This window comes from Dipodomys spectabilis, unplaced genomic scaffold (assembly GCF_019054845.1).
Source record: "Dipodomys spectabilis isolate Male_0828 unplaced genomic scaffold, ASM1905484v1 ptg000018l, whole genome shotgun sequence".
Taxonomy (NCBI): Eukaryota; Metazoa; Chordata; class Mammalia; order Rodentia; family Heteromyidae; genus Dipodomys; species Dipodomys spectabilis.
Genome location: NW_024870695.1, coordinates 15,951,989 through 15,972,319, shown reverse-complemented (window position 1 = coordinate 15,972,319; position 20,331 = coordinate 15,951,989). Strand labels below are relative to the sequence as shown.

Here is a 20,331-nt window from a genome sequence, read left to right as displayed (position 1 = left end):
AGGTTTGAATTGTTTGAATGCCTTTAAAGTCTTATTGGAGGCAGCAGACATGTTTGTAAATATAGAAGAAAGTGTAAGTGTAGGTTCAAAGCATTATTTATGCATCATGAGAGGATTAACATATTTACTTTTTCTGTCTGCCTCCAGTTTAACCGTCTAGTTAGAAATCATATTGTGTTGATTGATTTAAATCTCTTATAATGGTTAATTACTTCATTATGTCATAATACCTGCTGTGAAGCATTCCATTAGAGATCACTACCAGTTGTTAGCCATTAATTAATTCTAAAGTCATTAGAATAATATAGTTTTTATTAATAAGGATATTTTGAAATACTCTTTTTTTCTTGTTGGTCATGGGGCTTGAACTCAGGGCCCTGGCACTGTCCCTCAGCTATTCAGCTCAGGGCTAGCTCTATCACTTGAGCCACAGAGCCACTACTGGTGGTTAATTGGAGATGAGAGTCTCACGGACTTTCTTGCCTGGGCTGGCTTTGAACCGAGATCCTCAGATCTCAACCTCCTGAGTAGCTAGGATTACAGGCATGAGCCATTTAAGTACCCGGCTGATGTGACTTGGAAGAGGTCTTTCCTCAGAGGTCATAGTTTAATAGAGTGAACAGGAAAATAAGTGTGGTATAAAACAGATACGTGATTTCAGCTTTGAATTGTCAACATTCTAGAAAGTTTGGTAAGCTTTGGGAAATAAATTTCTCATTAGATAATTGGGACAGTTTTGTTTGAAGCTATGTACAGTATGTTTTGACCCTAGTTGTCTCCTACATCATTCTCAAATGATAACCCTCAAATAGAGCTTTTCTTTTCTAAAATTGTTTTTCTACTAGTCACCTGCAGCAGTTGGCATGAAGTACTAGGAAGTTCATGTAGCACCAGGCTACTTTGCTGATGAACACTTTGCCCATGGTTCCTGTTATGAGTGAAATTAATTAGACTAGTGCTATCCCAGTCAATTTCTCTCCCAGAAGGTTGTGTGGTTAGAGGTCCTCAGTCTGAGTCTGAGTTTCTGGTTTTACTAACTGCTGTGTGGGTATTTTTTAAAAAATTGGACAGTAGATAATGATATATATTTATATAAAAAGATACTTAGCTACAAAATAAGGCACAAGTGAAAAAGATGGAGAAAAATAGCTAAAACCAAAGTGTGAGGGCTTTTGTTTTGTTGGGGATGGGGTCCTGATTATAATAATGAAACAAATTCAGTAGCAATAACTAACGAATTAAAATCTAGTTTTAAATTTTTATTTTCTTATGCTTAGAGAATTCATAAATTATAATCACTAGATAAATTGGAAGGCTTATTTCAAATAAGCTGATTAGTATCTTATGATAGCTCAGAAGAGCAGAGTCTACAACACATACCTCTATATCCAGCCAGTTTTCTTAGCTAATGTATAAAGTTCATATCTTCCTTGTAACTTTGCCTAAACAAAGGAGCTTTGAATTTTATTTTCACCAGTAATGGTTAACTAGGATTTGTAAAACTGCCTAAGGTATATTTACTTGTTATTGGACAAATAAACAGATGTATGAAAAATATGTCTTCTATCAAATGAAGCTGACCTTGGAGAGATCACAGTACTGGTTTTTTTTTTCTTGATGTTACAATAAAACTATGAATTGCATGAATCAGTGAGTCCCAAAGGCCACTTTAGTATTTAGTTTGTTAGCTTAAGTGAGATGGCATACTATGTGAATAAGACTGTTAACTCCGTCTGTTGTTACATGGGATGCTTTAATCATAAATGTACATACAGAACAGTGTTTATGACTAATGGGAATATTTATATCAGTAGTTATACTCCATTAAGGCACGACAAAACCTTATTTCCCTTCCTTGCTTATTATTTAAATAGTCATGTAATGCTTTTGGGTTGAATTATGTTGAGTGGTTTTGTTATTGTTGTGGCTGAGAGGTCAAGTGCTTGTCTAGCATGTACAAGTTCCTGGGTTTGGTTATTCTCTCCCCCAACCAAAAAAAAAAAAAAAAGGTTCAGAAACTAGGTGTCAGTGGCTCATGCCTGTAATCCTAGCTACTCAGGAGGCTGAGATCTGAGGATCGCAGTTCAAAACCAGCCCGGGCAGGAAAGTCCATGAGACTATTATCTCCAGTAAACCACCAGGAAACCAGAAGTGGCACTGTGACTCAAGTGGTATAGTGGTAGCCTTGAGCTAAAGAGCTGAGGGACAGCCCAGGCCCAGAATTCAAGCCCCACGACCAACAAAAACAAAACAAAACAAAAAAAAAAAGTTCAGAATTAGAGCAAAGGAGATGATGAAAATAGTAAAACTGATACAAAATGAGTATGTTGTCATATATAACGTATACTGTACAGAACAGGCCATATGAGCATATAGTATTAAGAGATGAATCACAGATTTGTCTCAGAACTTACAAGTAGCCAAGCAAAGAGGACAGCATATTATCAGCTATAAGATTTTCACTGTCTATTCATAGCTGAAAGCAAATCAACTGTTCAGGAAACAAAAATCTCCCATGGATGATATAAGTCAGACAAAATGTGATAGAATAGAACACATCCTTACACTATTGCTATAATATTTCAAATAAACAAACGAACACCAAGCAGAAGGATGAACAGTATAATCTCAAACCACACACCTGCGATTTCTAGCCAAAAGATATTTGTAGCATCATATTGTTACCAGAGAATTGAAGCAGATGTGAAGGATTCTCCCACGAGAGAGAAGCAGGGAGAAATCCTCAACTTAGCTTCCCATTTCCCACTTAAATCACAGGAACTTGAAATCTACAATGAAAAGTATTTTGGCTTAAAAAAAAAAAAAAGGAAATACAGCCAGGTGCAATGGCTCACTCCTGTAATCCCTGCTCCTTGGGAGCAGAGATTAGGAATAGCAAGACACCCTCTCAGCACAAAAGCTGGATGGAGTGACTTGAACCTGTTATCCAGTTGAGTTACTCAGGAACATAGGTCAAAAGATCATGGCCTAAGACTTGCCCCAGGAAGAAAATATGAGACCTTAGCTAAAAAATTACTAAAGTGAAAAAGGATCTGGGGCAAGTAGTAGAGTGCTTGCATAGTACAATACCCTGAGTTCAGACTTCAGTACTGACAAAATAAAAAGAAACTCACAAGTGGAAGTTGGGCAAAGGTTTATTTAGCAAAACAGAATGAAGTAGGGGAAAAAAAAAAACATGTAAAAAAGAAGAGTACCTCCTGCTTGATAACAGGAATCTGGAGAGCAGAGAAGTTAAAAATGGAGGTCCTTGTGCCAGGTGTGTGGATGTGTTTGTGCCCTCTGTTCTTGGGAACTTCCAACTTGAATCCTCACCAAAACATGTGATCACCTAGCAACACCAAATCTAGAGACACAATAGGTTTAGGATAGTCTATTACCCAAAAACAGAGAGACAAAAGGCCTAAGGGGCAGTGGATTTAATATTAGGATGTTTCTTTCTGGTCCTAGAATTCATTTATCAGATGTGTCCTTTTATTCTCTGACTCCCTACCCATTCAAGGGATTTACTACTTAACATCTAAAAGAAGGGAAGGGATGAGAGTGTAGCCTGATATTCTCTGTGATTTCCAGCTTTACTTTCTGGTTCTGTTTTCATTCCTGAACCTTGCTTCATTTGTGATATATAGAATTTTTAAAATTTTAATTAACCTTTATTGCTGCTTCCCCATCTTTACAATAAACAATTCAAAGTTGAAATGTTGTATATTCTTTTCCCACTTTCATTTTTCCTCTCCTCTGATCATAAAAAAATAGTTTTTTCTTCAACTGCTCTATAATAATACCTAAATTTGCATAAGTAATATACTGCAAGTCATTCCAAAACTTATTTTTTTAATGGTACTATGCTTGATGTGTCCATGGTGTTTCAGATCTAGTTCATTAATTTTAAATCTTGAAATATAGTTTTCCATTATATAAAAATCCAGGTTAGTCATCAGTGCCCTACTAATGTAGTTTTAGTTTATTTCTAGGTTTTTACTGTTATGAACTCCTGTGTATTTCTTCTTGAACCCAAGTGCAAACTTTCTCTAGGGAAGTGGTTTTCCTTGTGGTTCTGTTACCTTTTGATGAATCCAAGTTAAAAAAAAACAACATAATCCCTAAGTTCCAGGCCAATACACCAAATACATTACCAGAAATTTAGGACAGCAAAGTTGACCTCAGTCCTCACATCTGGCAAAAGAGGAATTCAGGCAAGACCCAAACATAAGTAATGGTAATAGGAAATTTATCATGAAAGAAATAGGACTAGAGGAAGAGAGCATTCAAATATGCCACAAGAAGACAGCTCTTAAACTTACCTCAGCCATTTTACCTTAGGGTAAGACATGGCATTAGATGGAGAGAATCTGAGAGTCCTTTTTTGTTTATTTGTTTGTTGTAGAGCTTGAACTCGGGGCTCCTTCTCTATGCCTGTTTGTGCTCAAGGCTAGCACTCTACCGCTTGAGCCACTGCGCCACTGCCTTGAGCCACAGCGCCACTTCCACTTTTGTCTGAGTAGTTTATTGGAGATAAAAGTCTCGTAGACTTTCCTGCCAAAGCTAGCTTCTGTGAGCCTCAGAACTCAGTATCCTGAATAGTTAGGATTACAGGCATGAGCCACTGGCACCCAGACTCATTTCCAGTTTTTTGAGTGGAGATAAGAGACTTGGTTACTTTTCTGGCTGGCTTGCTTCTAATCTATGGTCCTCTGATCTCAGCCTCCTAACTAGCTAGTAGTATTACAGGTGTGAGCTGCCCATGCTGGGCCTAGAAGTGGAGTCCTTGAAGACTACCTCCTGACCAGTGGGTTTCCTCCTTGTTTCTTGTAATGCCAAAGATTTAGTGCTGTCCATATTTCCTCTTTCTGCTGTCCTACCTGCTCATTTGTTGGTAGTCCTCTGTTCCCATTTCAGTCAGTTATCTTTTGGCTTGCCCTGCTATCTAGCTGCAAGTTCTATGGGATACAATTCCTGTCTGCCTGCTTTTCTACTGAATTGTATCATTTTCAGGACTAGTACATCAGGATCACTGGAGATCTTGTAAAAATGACACCCTTGGGGCCCATCCTAAACCTCTGAATCATGAACTGCTTGAGAGGGGATTCTGATGCACTCCAAACTTGAGAAACTCTACTACACATATAGTGAAAAGTGAGGTCCCAAGTCTCAGTACACATACTATCTAGTTTTACTAGGTATTGCTGCATTCCTGTATATAATATACTTAACTGATTTACTGTCATGGCCAGTGTATGAAGAGTTTCCTTTTTCCCATATGTGGTGTGGTTGAGTCTTTTTTCCTGTTGGTCTGATAAATATAAAATATTTAAGAGCTTTTTTGTATGATTGATACTTTTATAGGGTAGTTGACCATTTTCTTACTGATTTTGTAAGAACAGTATACATATATATATATATATATGTATATATTAGTAAAATACTTTTGTCATGCATAGAAAACTTCTCATTCTCCACTTTTCATTTTGGCTTTATTTATAATGCTTTAAATTCATAAATTTTAAAACATATATAGTTAAGATATACAGAATGCTTTATACATGTATATACGGTGAAATGATTACTCAAACCAATTAACATATCTGCATGATCTAGTGACCTGTATTTGAGTGCAGGTGTGGTAACAACCCCTAAAATTACTCAGCAGTTATTTCCAGTATATAATATCATACATAGTCTCCATGATATACACTAGATCTCTGGACTTATTCATCCTATATATTTGCAACTTTGCACCCCCTAACCTATATATCTCCTCATAATCTCCCTCCAGTTCACCAGATTTTTTAACAGAATTTTTAGTTGGATTTGGTTTGCTACTAGAACACCCCATTGAGATGAATAGCAGTAATGTGGAAAGTCTGGGGCTTATGAGATAAGTGAGAGTTTGATGTGGGAAATGTTTGTATAAGGGCATAAATTGGATATTGTTTATATGGATACAATTGCCATAAAGAGAATGTAGATTGAAAGAGAATGTAGATTGAAAAAATGATTAAGTATTAAACCACAGGGAACACCAATGGAAGAAGAGAATCCAATAGAAGAGATTGAGAAATTATCAAGAGCAAGAATACTCAGAAAATAAAGTAGGGCTGGGAGAATAAGTGGGGCCAGTTCTCTGGTGCTGCAGAGAAAAGATTGCTTCTAGGAAAGGTATGAAAATATGCCCTTTAAGAGAGCAGCTGGCAAAGGGTTGAGGAATAGAGGCTGCATTTGCAGTTAGGTACAGGAAATAAAGCAAATATATAGAAATATATTAAAGTCTTTAGGAGCAAAGCATGTGTGCTCCAAGGAAGGGGATCAGTGGCAAGATTGTTTTAACAATCTTGGCTACCCCTCAGGCAGCCCATAGATGGGCCTTAATATATACTCTTAGGGTAAGTTCATTTGCTAAGAAGATATTGAGTGTTGTGTAGGTTAAAACAGGATGATACAATTATGGTTAGGAGACTAGGTGGTTTTCTTTAGGGATCATATTTTAATAAGGAGGCATCTGAATGATCAATATAGAGCATTTCAGAAAGACCACGAAGTTCTCAGTCTCTCTAGAGGATCAAACAAATAATAAGATAGTAAACCAATAATCTGATCTTACTGGTTATTGGATCCAATCAGGGTGAAGAAAGAATAGAAATCTTTGCCCCTTGACTTTGAAAATCTTGTTTAACCTTCAAACTGGCGATGTCAAGGGTTCCAAGTCCTCCACCTCCGGCAGAAATGTCGAGTGGCCCTGTAGCTGAGAGCTGGTGCTACACACAGGTAAGTTCATGTTCTATTCTTCCATCTTCAGAGGATTTGATGGGCAGAACATGATTACTTTTCTCCTTTGGGTTTCCTACTTTGTGTGGGACTTAACTGCCAAATAACAGGTAGATATGATACTTGGTCAGCTTGGATTCCTTAGTTTTGTTTTGTTTTTTTTGGTCCAGTCATGGGGCCTGACCTCTGGGCCTGGGCGTTGTCCCTCGGCTCTTCAGCTCAAGGCTAGCGCTCTACCACTTGAGCCACAGTGCTACTTCTCGCTTTTTTTCTTTTTGCTTATGTGGTGCTGAGGAATCGAACCCAGGGCCTCATGCATGCAAGGCAAAGCGCTCTACCACTGAGCCACCTTCCCAGCCCCGATTCCTTAGTTCTTAACTTGAAATCTAATTCTTCAAGGCTAGGCTTGCTACGGTTTTTCCGGTGGTGGTTAAAAGGGATTTGTTTGTTTGTTTGTTGTGCTAGCCCTGGGACTTGAACTCTGGGGTGAAGTTCTTGAGCTCTTTTTGTTCCAGACTAGCGCTCTACCACTTGAGCTACAGCTCCACTCTCAGCTTTTTTCATGGTTAATTAGTGATAAGAGTCTCAGGGACTTTCCTTCCTTCTCAGATCTTGGTCTCCTGAGTAGCTAGGATTACAGGCATAAGTCACCAGTGCCTGGCTATTTTATTTGTATTTTTTGGTGCCTGTAGTAGGGCTTGACCTTATGGCCTCACACTCTTGCTTAGCTTTTTCCACTAAAGGCTGTTGCTGTACCACTTGAGTACAGCATGATAACGTTCTAGGTTTTATTATTAGGGGGTCCAAGATTGATTTTTTTTTTTTTTTGGCCAGTCGTGAGGCCCGAACTCTGGGCCTGGGCACTGTCCCTCAGCTCTTCAGCTCAAGGCTAGCACTCTACCATTTGAGCCATAGCGCCGCTTCCGGCTTTTTCAGCTTATGTAGTGCTGAGAAATTAAACCCAGGGCCTCATGCATTTAAGGCAAGCACTCTACCACTGAGCCACCTTCCCAGCCACGATTGATATTTGTAGTCCTAAGACAATTCAGTTGCATGCTCATGTTAAATATGGTTTTATTGTCCGCTTTCCCAATTCTGTCTATATTATTGTTTTTTTTCCCCCATCTATGTTTTTCTTACTTGCCATTCAGTGTTTCTCAGAAGCCAAAAAAAAATGTTTAAAAAATGAGGTAGGTCAGGGGCTGGGAAGATAGCTCAGTGGTAAGAGTGCTTACCTTGCATGCATGAGGCCCTGGGTTCGATTCCTCAGCACCACATAAGCAGAAAAAGTCAGAAGTGGTGCTGTGGCTCAAGTAGTAGAGCGCTATCCTTGAGCTTAAGAGCTGAGGGACAGTGCCCAGGCTTAGAGTTCAGGCCCCACGACTGAGAAAAAAAGAAAAATACTTCCCCCTAAAATAAAACAAATAATGACATTTAAAAAAAAAAATGAGGTAGGTCAGATTGAGGTTTCTTAAAATGTGGATGAAGGATGAAGGGAATCAAAAGCTGGGTCTTTATTGTGGCCCAGGAGTGCTAGAGAAGACAGGAGAGGGAGGGAGGGGAAATGCTCAGCTGATCTTCATCTTGGTTTTTTTCTGTTTGCCCAGTTGCTATTTAATTGCTTCCTGCTTTTCTATCAACAGATCAAAGTAGTGAAATTCTCCTACATGTGGACCATCAATAACTTTAGCTTTTGCCGCGAGGAAATGGGTGAAGTCATTAAAAGTTCAACTTTTTCATCAGGAGCCAATGATAAACTGAAATGGTAAGGAAGAATACCTTTAGCTGTAAAAATTTATAAGTTGCCTGGTTTGCATTGTTTGTTTTGATACCAGTCCTGGGGCTTGAGCTCAGGTCTTGACCATTGTTCCTGAACTTTTTTTGCTCTAGGCTAGCATTCTACCACGTTAGCCAGATTTCTACTTCTGGCTTTTTTTTTTTTTTTTTTTTTTTGAGGGGGTGTAGTTTATTGGAGATAAGAGTTTCACAGACTTTCCTGTCTTGGCTATGGATTCTCATATCTCAGCTTCCTGAGTACCTAGGATTATAGGCATAAGTCACAGGCCCCCAGAATAAATTGTTTCATGACACACTGACTACAATGTAAATTCCCTGAAGTGAGAGAGTTTGTCTTGTTCTTACTATATCCCCAGTGCCTAGAATAGCATGTGGCACACAATAGATGCTCACTAAAAGCTTGTTGAATTAATTCAGTGCTTTTATGAAAAGAGTTTAGCAAACTCAAGCTACAGAATAAATGAAAAAAGAGAGTCAGATGGCACTAGCTCACACCTGTAATCCTAGCTACTCCAGAGGCTGAGATCTGAGGACCGTGGTTCGAAGCTAGCCCAGGCAGAAAAGTCCCCATGAGATTCTTACCTTCAAATAACCATTCAAAAATCAGAAGTGGTGCTGTGATTCAAGTGGTAGAGCACTAGCCTTGAGCACAAAGAGGCTTAGGGATAGCTCCCAGGCCCTGAGTTCAAGCCCCATGACAAACCAAAAAGAAAAAAAAGAAAAGAGGGTTAGTTTTAGAAATGATATCCATATATCTGCTCAGCACACTAACAAGTATCCTTTTATCTAAAAGGGAGTGATAAAGGGCTAGTTGTGGCTCACTGACAGAGCATTTGCCTAGCAAGAGTGAGGCCCTGGTTTGATGCTCACTCAGATCCATCGATAGAAGGAAAGATATACTGACTCAGCTTTAGCCAACCAAAAGCAGTCTGTGAAAAAGGTCTGACAATCAGATTTTCTGTTTGTCATTCTCTCCTGCCCCGCCCAAGAAACCTAGATTTTAACATAAACCTTAACTTCTAAATTGCCTTCTATATAGGGAATTTATCTTTGTAACTGGACTTACTAGATGTAGGATGGATTTTGTCCAGCAGGGACATGATCAGATTCTCTCCCTTGCCCACTGTCTGTGCTGTTGGACAGCTCAGGTCTAGCTTTCCTATGCTTAAAGGATGGCTAGCAGTAGCCTGGACATAACCCAGTACATGCCAGTGAGTCTGAGCTTTTGCTGAACTGACTGCATAGCCAAGAATATGTCATACATACACTGAAGGTTTAGCTCTAGTAATATGGAGAAGGCTTCCTGGGAATGGAGTTTGTCTAAACCATTCATCTTGAGGAACAGGAGCAGGCAATTAAGGATACAACCATAGATCCACTGCAAAAGCCCAAATAAATCTTATCACCAGTTTTAACCTCTGATAACTTACTGAAGAATTTATTCATTTATTTGATATTTGTCAACTATATACATTAAGCAGTGTAACACTAGATGTGGAGAGAAGTGTTTATTCTTAGGTATTGTCTTTAGGTCCACATCTTTAGCATATTACATGTTGATAAATGTGACATCTGCACTCCCTAGAGAGGTACTGGGTTAGGCCACCTGTTTGAGAGAGGTGCCGTAATACTGGCAAGGCCTATGGATACATATGGCCTGTGTATTCTATGTGACAGAAGCAGTATCTGAACCACATGCAATTCAGCTCATGACATTTACAACTTAAACTCAATTGAACCTATTAAATTCTGTCTGAATTTTTGTTTTGATTCACCCAATAGTTAAAGATGGGCATCTCTATTTAGAAGCTATCTGAAACATTGTTCTGTATAACAGAGGTTTTACTTTTGTCTTCTCCATAGTGCTTCTGTTATTTTAATCTTAACACATTATTGCCAGATTACCAGTATGTCGTAAAAGATTATATGTTATGTACATATTTCTCCAGAATACTTATTCTCTCCTACAGTAGTATTAAAGGACTCATTGACTTTTTTTTTATAGTCTCTCCATAGTTCTAACAAAATTAAGGGCAAGCTTTCCAAAGATTAGATTAAAACAAGACTAACTGAATTTAAAAATATTTTAGAGGAAAAAAGTGAATGACTTGGGAGATTATAAGTGAAAAGGAAGAGAGAAAAAGGATATATTGTCAGATTCTAGACTGCTCCCTTGTTTTTGTTTACTACTTAAAAGGCCACCCACATTGCTGTAGAGGAATGATTCCCCAGTAGTTATTCTGGTAAAGGGTAATTTCCTTGTATGTGGCCTGGATTTTTAGACAACTTCTGTTGATTATCATATTCCAGTTTCATACTGTTACTTCACTGCCTTATCAGGCTACTCTCTTTTTTCTTTTCCCCTTTACTCTTGTTTACATTTTTTTCTTCTCCCTTTTGGTCAGGTGTTTGCGAGTAAACCCAAAAGGGCTAGATGAAGAAAGTAAAGATTACCTGTCACTTTACCTATTATTGGTCAGTTGTCCAAAGAGTGAAGTTCGAGCAAAATTCAAATTCTCCATCCTGAATGCTAAGGGAGAAGAAACCAAAGCTATGGGTAAATGTTCTTTCTGTTTGACTATACTTTCACACACATGCATTAATGAATCGTGAATTTGACCTGATTTTTTAGTAACTATAAACATAACTTTTTTCTTTCAATCCCAGAGAGTCAGCGAGCTTATAGGTTCGTGCAAGGCAAAGACTGGGGATTCAAAAAATTCATCCGTAGAGATTTTCTCTTGGATGAAGCCAATGGACTTCTCCCTGATGACAAGCTTACCCTCTTCTGTGAGGTGAGTCCCTTCACCCTACTCTGAGACTGACAATTCCCAGACGTGATGGTATTGGTAGACTTAATTGTATTGTACTAGGGATGTGGAATAAGAAAAATCCCCAAGTGGAGTGTGCTGTACAGATACTATTTATATGGCTTCTTGAACTGCCTCATGATTTCAAGGTTATTGGGCATGTCAGCTTCCCACTTGTTATTGTTCACAAAATAAAGATTGTGCGTTGTCTTAGTATCTATCAGTTCTGAGTTGCTTGGATCAGGTTTCTAGCATTTTTGGCTGGGTCCTTTCAAATACTATTTGGAAGGACTGTCACTTCAAGCTGCAGAGTGACCAGCAGCTATTCCTTCTTGAGTGGAAGTCCAGGTATGTTTGACAATGGATCAGATCACTTTCCTTTTCTGCCCTTTAACACAATGAATCCCATTAGGAGTTGAGTTGTGATTTGTCTTGCTGGAGTATTATGAAATAGGAGAGTGGAAAACACTTTTTCTAGGCAAAATCTGTGTAAAACTTCTAACTCAGAGTTCGCTGGGAGAGTTAGCTATAGTCAGGTAGAAAGGTCTGTTTCTTACCAAGGGCTGTAGAGCCTTCCCAGCTTTACAGGAAAAACCTAGAAGTAAAATTTCCAGACCAAGATGCAATTGGAAAGCATTGAGTCATTTCATGTTGTTTTCCATATATTTAGAAATATTCTCTTAAACTCACATTGTAATAAATGAATAAAACCCCTAGTCAGCTGGGGCATTAGTGACACTATATACCATATGGCCAGGGAACCACTCCATGAGCAGCATACTTGATGAGGTTACCACTGCACTTTCATGGGGAGAGTGCAGGCAGGTTTCCCAACTGCCAGATTGTTCTGTCAAATAATAGGCTCACACTGTGAGTTAATGACAGTTCCAAACACATATCACCACTGGTGTAGCAGGGGTGGTAGTCCCTGAGGAATCTGTCCTTTTGCAAAAGAAACCTGGCCAGCACTAGCATTCTTCTGTATTTTAACAGAATAGTTGCTAATTATTAGAAAACTTATTCAGGCATATACACTGAATAAATATGGTTTGCATAATAGCTATTCCCTCTCCATTTTAATTGCTAACTAAAAAAACAAACTACTGGACTATTATCTATATACACATATAAAATGTGGCAGTTTTTTTTAATGTCTGATGAACTTGACATTTGAATGAAAGTTCTACTAGTCACAGATGATACTCAGTTGGCTGACTGAAGAGAACAATTAAATGGTTTTTGTGAAGTTATGTGTTATATAAATAGCATTAGTTTTAGCCTTCATCTATCTTAGAGACTTGCATTTTTAACAAATCAAAACTTTAAAATAGTAGAAAGTTCTAATTTTGTCAGAAATAAAAGCCAATCTTCAACCTTCTCTGAAGATAGCTTCTTTGAATATTGCATCTGGTGTTTTAGGCAGAGCCATAACCTTTATTGTAGCATCTCCAAGCCCATAGTGGATTGCTGTTTTTCTCCTGTGTGTCCTTGTCTTTCTTAGTCCACTCCAGCTGCTCCAACCCCTGTATTGACAGTCTTGATTTTGGAAACTAGTTAGCCTGCCCTCACTTGGCAATCTTTTATCCTGTGGTTAAGTCTGAGGCTGAGTTCCAGCACTCTATCTGCACTTCCCCACACGAAATTCTCTTTGGAGAAATCCTGTGGTTAAGTTTAGATTTGCCTTACTGACTTAGAAGGGAAGTGAGATGACACGTTGGAAACGAGGAGATGTTGAACAGGGAAACGTCTGCTGGGTTCTGCTGATGCCATCGGTTTCTTACCATCAAACCAGGTGTGCCATCTGTTCCTCTCACACTTCTCGGTTGGGCACAGGTGCTGAGTGTTGCTTCTCATACTTGGGATTGTGCCTAGTGAGACTCATTTCTGTTCCAAGACTCTCTGTGGACTTAGTAGCATTCAGCATTGCAAGACGTTTGCGCGGGGGTGTGTATTGGATGTGTGGGTTTAAGAACTGTCTACAGCTCATCTAAGTTCTTAGCACTTTTCATAGCTAGACCATTTTTGATGCAACTTCCATCCTTTTGACCTGTTGTTTCTCCTCTACAATGAAATATTTATAAACAAGCTTATTTTAATTTATGCTAGTTTTTGTTATTTAGAGGCCTTTATGAAAGTGATGTTCACATGGAAATTAGGTTATGAGGTCCCACTGTTCTCCCTACATCCGTAGGTGGCCTAGGCACTTTGTGTGCTGTCCTGATGCATTAAGTACGGTATTTTCCAGGACTTTTTGGTATTCCCAGAGGCCACAAGAGGAATCCTAAGGTGAAAGATGGAGAATCACATATGTGTTTCTTTTGGCCTTTATTTCAGTGGTATTACTGTTATTGAGTGTTAAAGGAAATTAGATTGTAAACTGAAAATGCCAAATGGACGCTCTTTATAATATGCCACTCTGGCTTCATTTTGAGTTCTCAGTGATATTTTTGTCTATTAGGAAATGTAGCAATTCTTTCATGTTGATTTTGCTTAATTAACTTTTTTGGAAGCTTTTTCAAAGCTTCTGAATTGTCTCTTATCACAATCCTGTAAGCAAGGTTAGTTGTCTTCCTTCATTTTATGTTACAGGGAGAGAAGCAGTGCCTCAAGAGGTCAGGTAATTTTTCCTAACATTGTGCAGCAGATTAATGTCAGGGCCATGTCAGCCCTCCATTTCCCATCTCTACACTTCTGCGGTACACTTAGTGGACCCAAATGCCATTCACCCAAGAAAACAAGGGCTCTCAAGTTTTCTTAGAAAGTATTGACTTTAAAAATGGAAGAGAGAGACCTGAAAACATGTTTAAATTATACTTTTAATTTTCTTCTTAATAATTTGGACCACAGAAAATATTTAGGAAAACTCTATTAACCCTTTCTCCAGTTATTTATATTTAACAAGTAACAGCAATAAAGATACCTTTATTTTCCCCTCATTGTATATGCCTTTGACAGCTGTAAAAGATTCTTGTGTCTCTTTGTAATGGTACAGTTAAAGATGAAATAGGAAATGCCATGTAAAACACGAAATATAAAATATCTAGACATATGTTTACTTCCCTTCCATTCTCAAACATAGTCTGTCCCTACATAGCCTGAAATGGTTTTTGCCAATTTTTTTTTTTTTTTTTTTTTTTTTGGGTCTGGTCGTGGGGCCTGAACTCTGGGCCTGGGCGCTGTCCCTCAGCTCTTCAGCTCAAGGCTAGCACACTACCACTTGAGCCACAGTGCCACTTCCGGCTTTTTTTTTCTGCTTATGTGGTGCTGAAGAATCGAACCCAGGGCCTTATGCATGCAAGGCAAGCGCTCTACCACTGAGCCACCTTCCCAGCCCTTGCCAATTTTTATAAATGAGTCTATTGATGTTTTGTTTTCACTAATGAATTATTTGTATATATTAGTTGTACTGTTTGAAAGTGCCAATATTTGATTGTTTTGTCCTATAAAAATGTTGATTTAGCTGGGCGCTTGGTGGCTCGTGTCTGTAATCCTAGGTAATCCTAGCTACTCAGGAGATTGAGATCTGAGGATCACGGTTCAAAACCAGCCTGGGCAGGAAGGTTCATAAGACTCTTATCTCCAGAAAATTGGAAATGGTGCTGTGGCTTAAGTGGTAGAGTATTTGCCTTGAGCTGAAGAGCTCAGGGATAGCACACAGGCCCAGAGTTCAAGACCCACAACTGACCCCCCCCCCAAAAAAAAATGTTGATTTAATGTATAACATTATCATAGGTTATAACATGAAAATGTAGTCAGCCCACCCCCCAAACCAAGATCATCAGTGACTAGGAATTAAGTCGCTCCTCCTGTATCCTGAGTATAATTATCAGAACTAACCTGTATTTGCTACTCCTCCATTCTCTACTCAGAGATGAGAAACGGCTATTTTGTTAACATCTCCTGGTTTATTACTTCTGTGTCTGATCAATTATTTAGATTTGCTTGCTTTTGAGTTTTTTAAAAACTATGTCAGACTATATGTTCTCAGCTAGGATTTGCTTTTTTCACATCATGTATCTAATATTTGTATTTTGCATGTGACCATAGCTCATTTTTAGTGCAGTATAATGTTTTGTGTGAATGTACAATTTATTTTTTCCTTCTCGCTGACCGACATTTATGTTGTTGCTAGTGTTTTGCTATGAGTAATACTGTTGCTACTATAAACAATTGGTATGTACTGCCTATTTAATTTTTTTATTGTTTTAGTGTATTTTCATGGATTTTTACTTTGACTTTTTTATAGATGGAATGTACCAGAATTGGCACAACCCTTAGTCTTTTATGAAATATCTTTTTTAAGAAAAGAAATTGATTTTAAAAGTGAGACCCTTTTACAACTTGAAACTTAGGGGATTATACAGTCTTCCTGAGACATTTTCCTGCATTCATTTATAAGACGACATAAATGTCACAGTCACGTCATCTTCACAGCTGCAGTTCTCAATGAGTCTCCATAGTCAACTTTATAGGCATTAAAAAAATATCTTTAGTTTTTCTCAAAATGGTCTCATTTTTAGCATTATCATTTACAGAGGAAAACAATCCCTCTCTAAGCTAAAAGTTTGGGCTCTAAAGACTCATTTGTGAATGCCATTTAAAATTTATTTTTAATTAAGCGTATTTAATGTTGGTAAGAGGTGCCAGACATTCAGAGCTCTGGAGACTCTAGGCATCCATATATCTACAGAACAAGCCTGGTGCAGACAGTAAAGGAACATTCTCTTTCCTGCTATGTTCCTGTCTGTGTCCAGAGAGAAGAATTGCCCCAGTGAGAGGTGTCATAGTCTTTGTGCCCACTCATTACCAAATATGTATCTAACCAGCAGAAGGTACACCAGTAACCATAGTTTATGCAAAATTCAGCTTAGCTTTTGCCAATTCATTTTACCCAGACTACTAAATTGCCATCAAGTGTTAATGACTTTGGGCTCCTGTCAACCTGGTTTAATTCAAGCTAGGAACACAGTGCCAAAAGTGTTCTCCATTCCCTTCATTGGCCATCCCCAGAGATTTCTGCCTTTCCCAATGAAGAAGTTGGATTTAATTAGTCTTTTCCTTTTCCATTAAAAAAAATCAGAATTTAGAGTTGTATCTAAGAGTAGATACTTTTGACATTAATGCTAAATCAAAGAAGTATTAATATGAGAAAATGCCTGAACCAAATTAGAAAGCTTACAGAAGACAAGAGAAAATTGCTGTGGAGTGGTTTGTTCCTAGGCTATTAAAAAGTGTTATAATCTGCCTCTGATAAATGTGCTACTAATGCTAAACACATTCATACTTGATTAACGTGGCTGCTTCACTACTCAAGACCATAACAGCTACTTTTAAACAAATAAGTAAGTTTCTTGACCTGATAGTAACACAGAAGGAACTATAGCTCCTCTAGATTGGGCGCCAACTTTGCCTCTGGGCATGTGACTGCAGCTAAAAGATGACTTGCATCTTGAAGGTCAAAAGAAATCTGGGTCATCACAGATGTTCCTAAATGTCTCATCTGACTCTTCGGAAGAATGGGGAGTTAATTCTCAAGGCTTGTGAATTCTGCATGGATTTAACTTTTCTTACCTAATATGTTGTAGGAGATGAGCATGGCAATGGTAGTTAGGCAGATGATTGCTCTAAGGGGTCTTAGCATTCATTTGCTCATGGACATTTATTTTAGAAAGTTATGTGATTTATAAATCCTTGTAGTTAGTACCTTAACAACAAATTTATCTGAGTCTCACAGACCCATCTAGAAGTTAGTTTGGTTTATATTAAGCAGAGCAATTTATTCTACTGGTTAAAACAGGCTGCTGAACCACAGTGGAAAGAAAATGCCATTGACATTCTGTTTCAAAGCTGTAGGTGCATGTGTGGCTGCAGCCAGCCATCTCAAATGTCACTGTCACAGTTAACTGAGTACAGGTATACCAATTGTGGTGTTATATCCACTCAGTTATTCGTGCCCGGAAGATCTTCCATGCTCAGCCCTTACTTGTATACTGGTCAGTAATGTTATGCTCATTAAGCTGACACTTTAAGGAAGTGCCAGTTCGCTTACCTGGCTGTGCTTTATTTACATATTACAAACCCAACTAAAATGAAGTGAAGTGCTTTTATGCTTGAGAGAACCCTCCAGAGTTCAAGTGGTAGTTTATATAGGCATTCTTTATATTTAGCCTTTTGTTTAAAGCAGGAGAAGATGAACACATGAGGTTGTTTTGTTGTTGTTGTTGTTGTTGTTGTTTTGTTTTTGGGTCCGGTCATGGGGCCTGAACTCTGGGCCTGGGCGCTGTCCCTCAGCTCTTCAGCTCAAGGCTAGCGCTCTACCACTTAAGCCATAGTGCCACTTCTGGCTTTTTTCTTTTTCTGCTTATGTGGTGCTGAGGAATCGTGAACCCAGGGCCTCATGCATGCAAGGCAAGCATTCTACCACTGAGCCACCTTCCCAGCCCGTGAGGTTTAACGATTGTCTTGTCAGTTTCCCCCTGTTGGCTCTACCCAGGTTTATGGTACAGGGAGGTAGAGCTTATTAGAAATTGGAGAAATTGCTCTGTTGGGCTCTTACCATTGTCCTGAAGTAGTATAAAATAACTGTGGTCCTGATTAATAGGAAATTACTTGATTCAGGATAAAGCCTTGATTGTGGAGCTGGCTTTGAGAGAATACGACTGGGCTGGGAAGGGTTCAAATTCCTCAGCACCACATAAGCAGAAAAAGAAAAAAGCCGGAAGTGGCACTGTGGCTCAAGTGGTAGAGCGCTAGACTTGAGCTGAAGAGCTGAGGGACAGCGCCCAGGCCCAGAGTTCAGGCCCCACAACCGGACCCCCCCAAAAAAAAGAAAAAGAAAAAGAGAGAATACGACTAACACTGGTGTGTGACTGTTCTATAGCATTAAGGCAAAAGTCACCTCCCCACTTGCTGGTTAAAAAAAAGCTTTGGATGATGTCTCCTTATATTTCACAGGTTAGTGTGGTACAAGATTCCGTCAATATTTCTGGCCAGAATACCATGAACATGGTGAAGGTTCCTGAGTGCCGGTTGGCAGATGAGTTAGGAGGGCTGTGGGAGAATTCCCGGTTCACAGACTGCTGCTTGTGTGTTGCTGGCCAGGAATTTCAGGCTCACAAAGCTATCTTAGCAGGTTGGTATTTAATTGTGCGTCACTTTATAGTTTTGGGGTTTTTTTGTTTTGGTTTTTTTGGTTTTTTTGTCGGTTGTGAGGCTTGAACTCTGGGCCTGGGAGCTGTCCCTTGGCTCTTCAGCTCAAGGCTAGCGCTCTACCATTGAGCCACAGCACCACTTCCAGCTCACTTTATAGTTTTGGTGAAATAAGGGAAAATGATAGATTCATAATAACCTTTTAAACTCTATACCTAAATATATTTTCATGTTATGAAGGCATTAGTTCTCATAACCAAAAAGGGGTTCTCCATTAAAAGGGTAGAGTGGCTAGGTGCCAGTGGCTCACGCCTCTAATTTTAGGCATTCAGGAGGCTGAGATCTCAGAATCACAGTTGGAAGTCAGTCTGGGCAGTAAAGTCCATGAGACTCTTTAATCCCATTAACCACCAAAAACCCAGAAGTGGAGTATGGCTCAAGTAGTAAAGTACTAGCCTTGAGCACTCAGAAACAGCACCCAGGCCCAGAATGCAAGCCCCGGGATACACACACACACACACACACACACACACACACACACACACACACACACACACACACACACACACACACACACACACACACACACACACACACACACACACACACACACACACACACACACACACACACACACACACACACACACACACACACACACACACACACACACACACACACACACACACACACACACACACACACACTGTGGCTTTTCCTTATATACTGGACTTGGGCCAATGTCTTCAATGTGTGGATGATGGTGGGCAAAGGTATTGAATGCTCTTGCACCCGGGGAGTAGCTGTCAGAACATTTGTTAAGAATGAGTATCTGAAAAAAAAAGAATGGGTATCAGCTGCCAGGCAGGGTCTTAGGAGGCAATTGAGAGTATTCTTGCCTGCAAGCTAAATAACCTTTAGCTGAATGGGTCCCCAGCCTTAAGCAGTCAGCTTTCTCTTCAGTATAAACACATTAGGAGGACCAGACTGTAGCCATGGACAAGGAAGATCAGGTCCTGCTCTAATAGGCCCTTGGATTTTAAGCCCAGAAAGACTGACCCAGAGGTAGAACTGCCCAGAGGACTGACTTCACCTCACAGGAAAGGAGAGCAGACAGCCACACACTGCTCTGTAGAGCATAAAACCTATGAAGAGATTATATGAACCTCCAAGCAACATACTTCTTCCTAAGACCTCAGCTTCATCATGCTGACTTACATACCTATTCTGGGCATGGTCGTGCGTACTTGTAATCCCAGCACAGGGGAGGCTGAGCAACAAGAAATATTTTAGATTCTCCTTTAGTCTCCTCTAATTCCTAAAAGATATCATTGCCAACTTCTCCAAGAGAACATTGGGGCCTTTTGTAGGAAGGCCTTCATCTTACCTGTGTTCTCAGTAGATATCTTCTCCATGTTCAGAGCAGTCTGTTTTTCATTTCTCTTCTCTGTATCCCATTTTGTCCTCCCAGAAATCTTACTCTACCAGTTATTCTCTCCCCCTCTTTCTTCCCCTCTCCCTTCCTTCTCTCTCTCCATTTCCTCCCAGAGCTAAATTTCTTGAGTAAGCACATTCACTCTCTACTTCTTTTCCTCCCACTTATCCTCAGCTCACCTTCATGCTAGGAAAGCAATTTGCCAAGGTTACATGCATGACCTGCTAGTTCTAAATTTGAGAGACTTCAGTTCATATATTACTTTACTCCTGTCTCCAGTTTTCTTCTGGATCATTGGCTACCTCTAACGTGTGGCCTCTCTCCCTCTTCCTCACTCATCCCTTTGAACATTCATTT

General features: G+C 39.3%; 1 protein-coding gene across 1 annotated transcript in view; it reads left to right on the top strand.

Moving 5' to 3' along the window:
- The window catches only part of LOC122103281 (speckle type BTB/POZ protein), an 81,841-nt gene that overhangs the window by 51,289 nt on the left and 10,221 nt on the right, over positions 1-20,331 (top strand). Inside the window, exons 3-7 of the mRNA XM_042673814.1 lie at positions 6,640-6,783; positions 8,427-8,548; positions 10,986-11,137; positions 11,248-11,375; positions 18,345-18,522. Coding sequence (XP_042529748.1) covers positions 6,706-6,783; positions 8,427-8,548; positions 10,986-11,137; positions 11,248-11,375; positions 18,345-18,522 — 658 coding nt within the window. The 5' untranslated portion in view covers positions 6,640-6,705. The remainder of the gene's footprint in view (positions 1-6,639; positions 6,784-8,426; positions 8,549-10,985; positions 11,138-11,247; positions 11,376-18,344; positions 18,523-20,331) is intronic.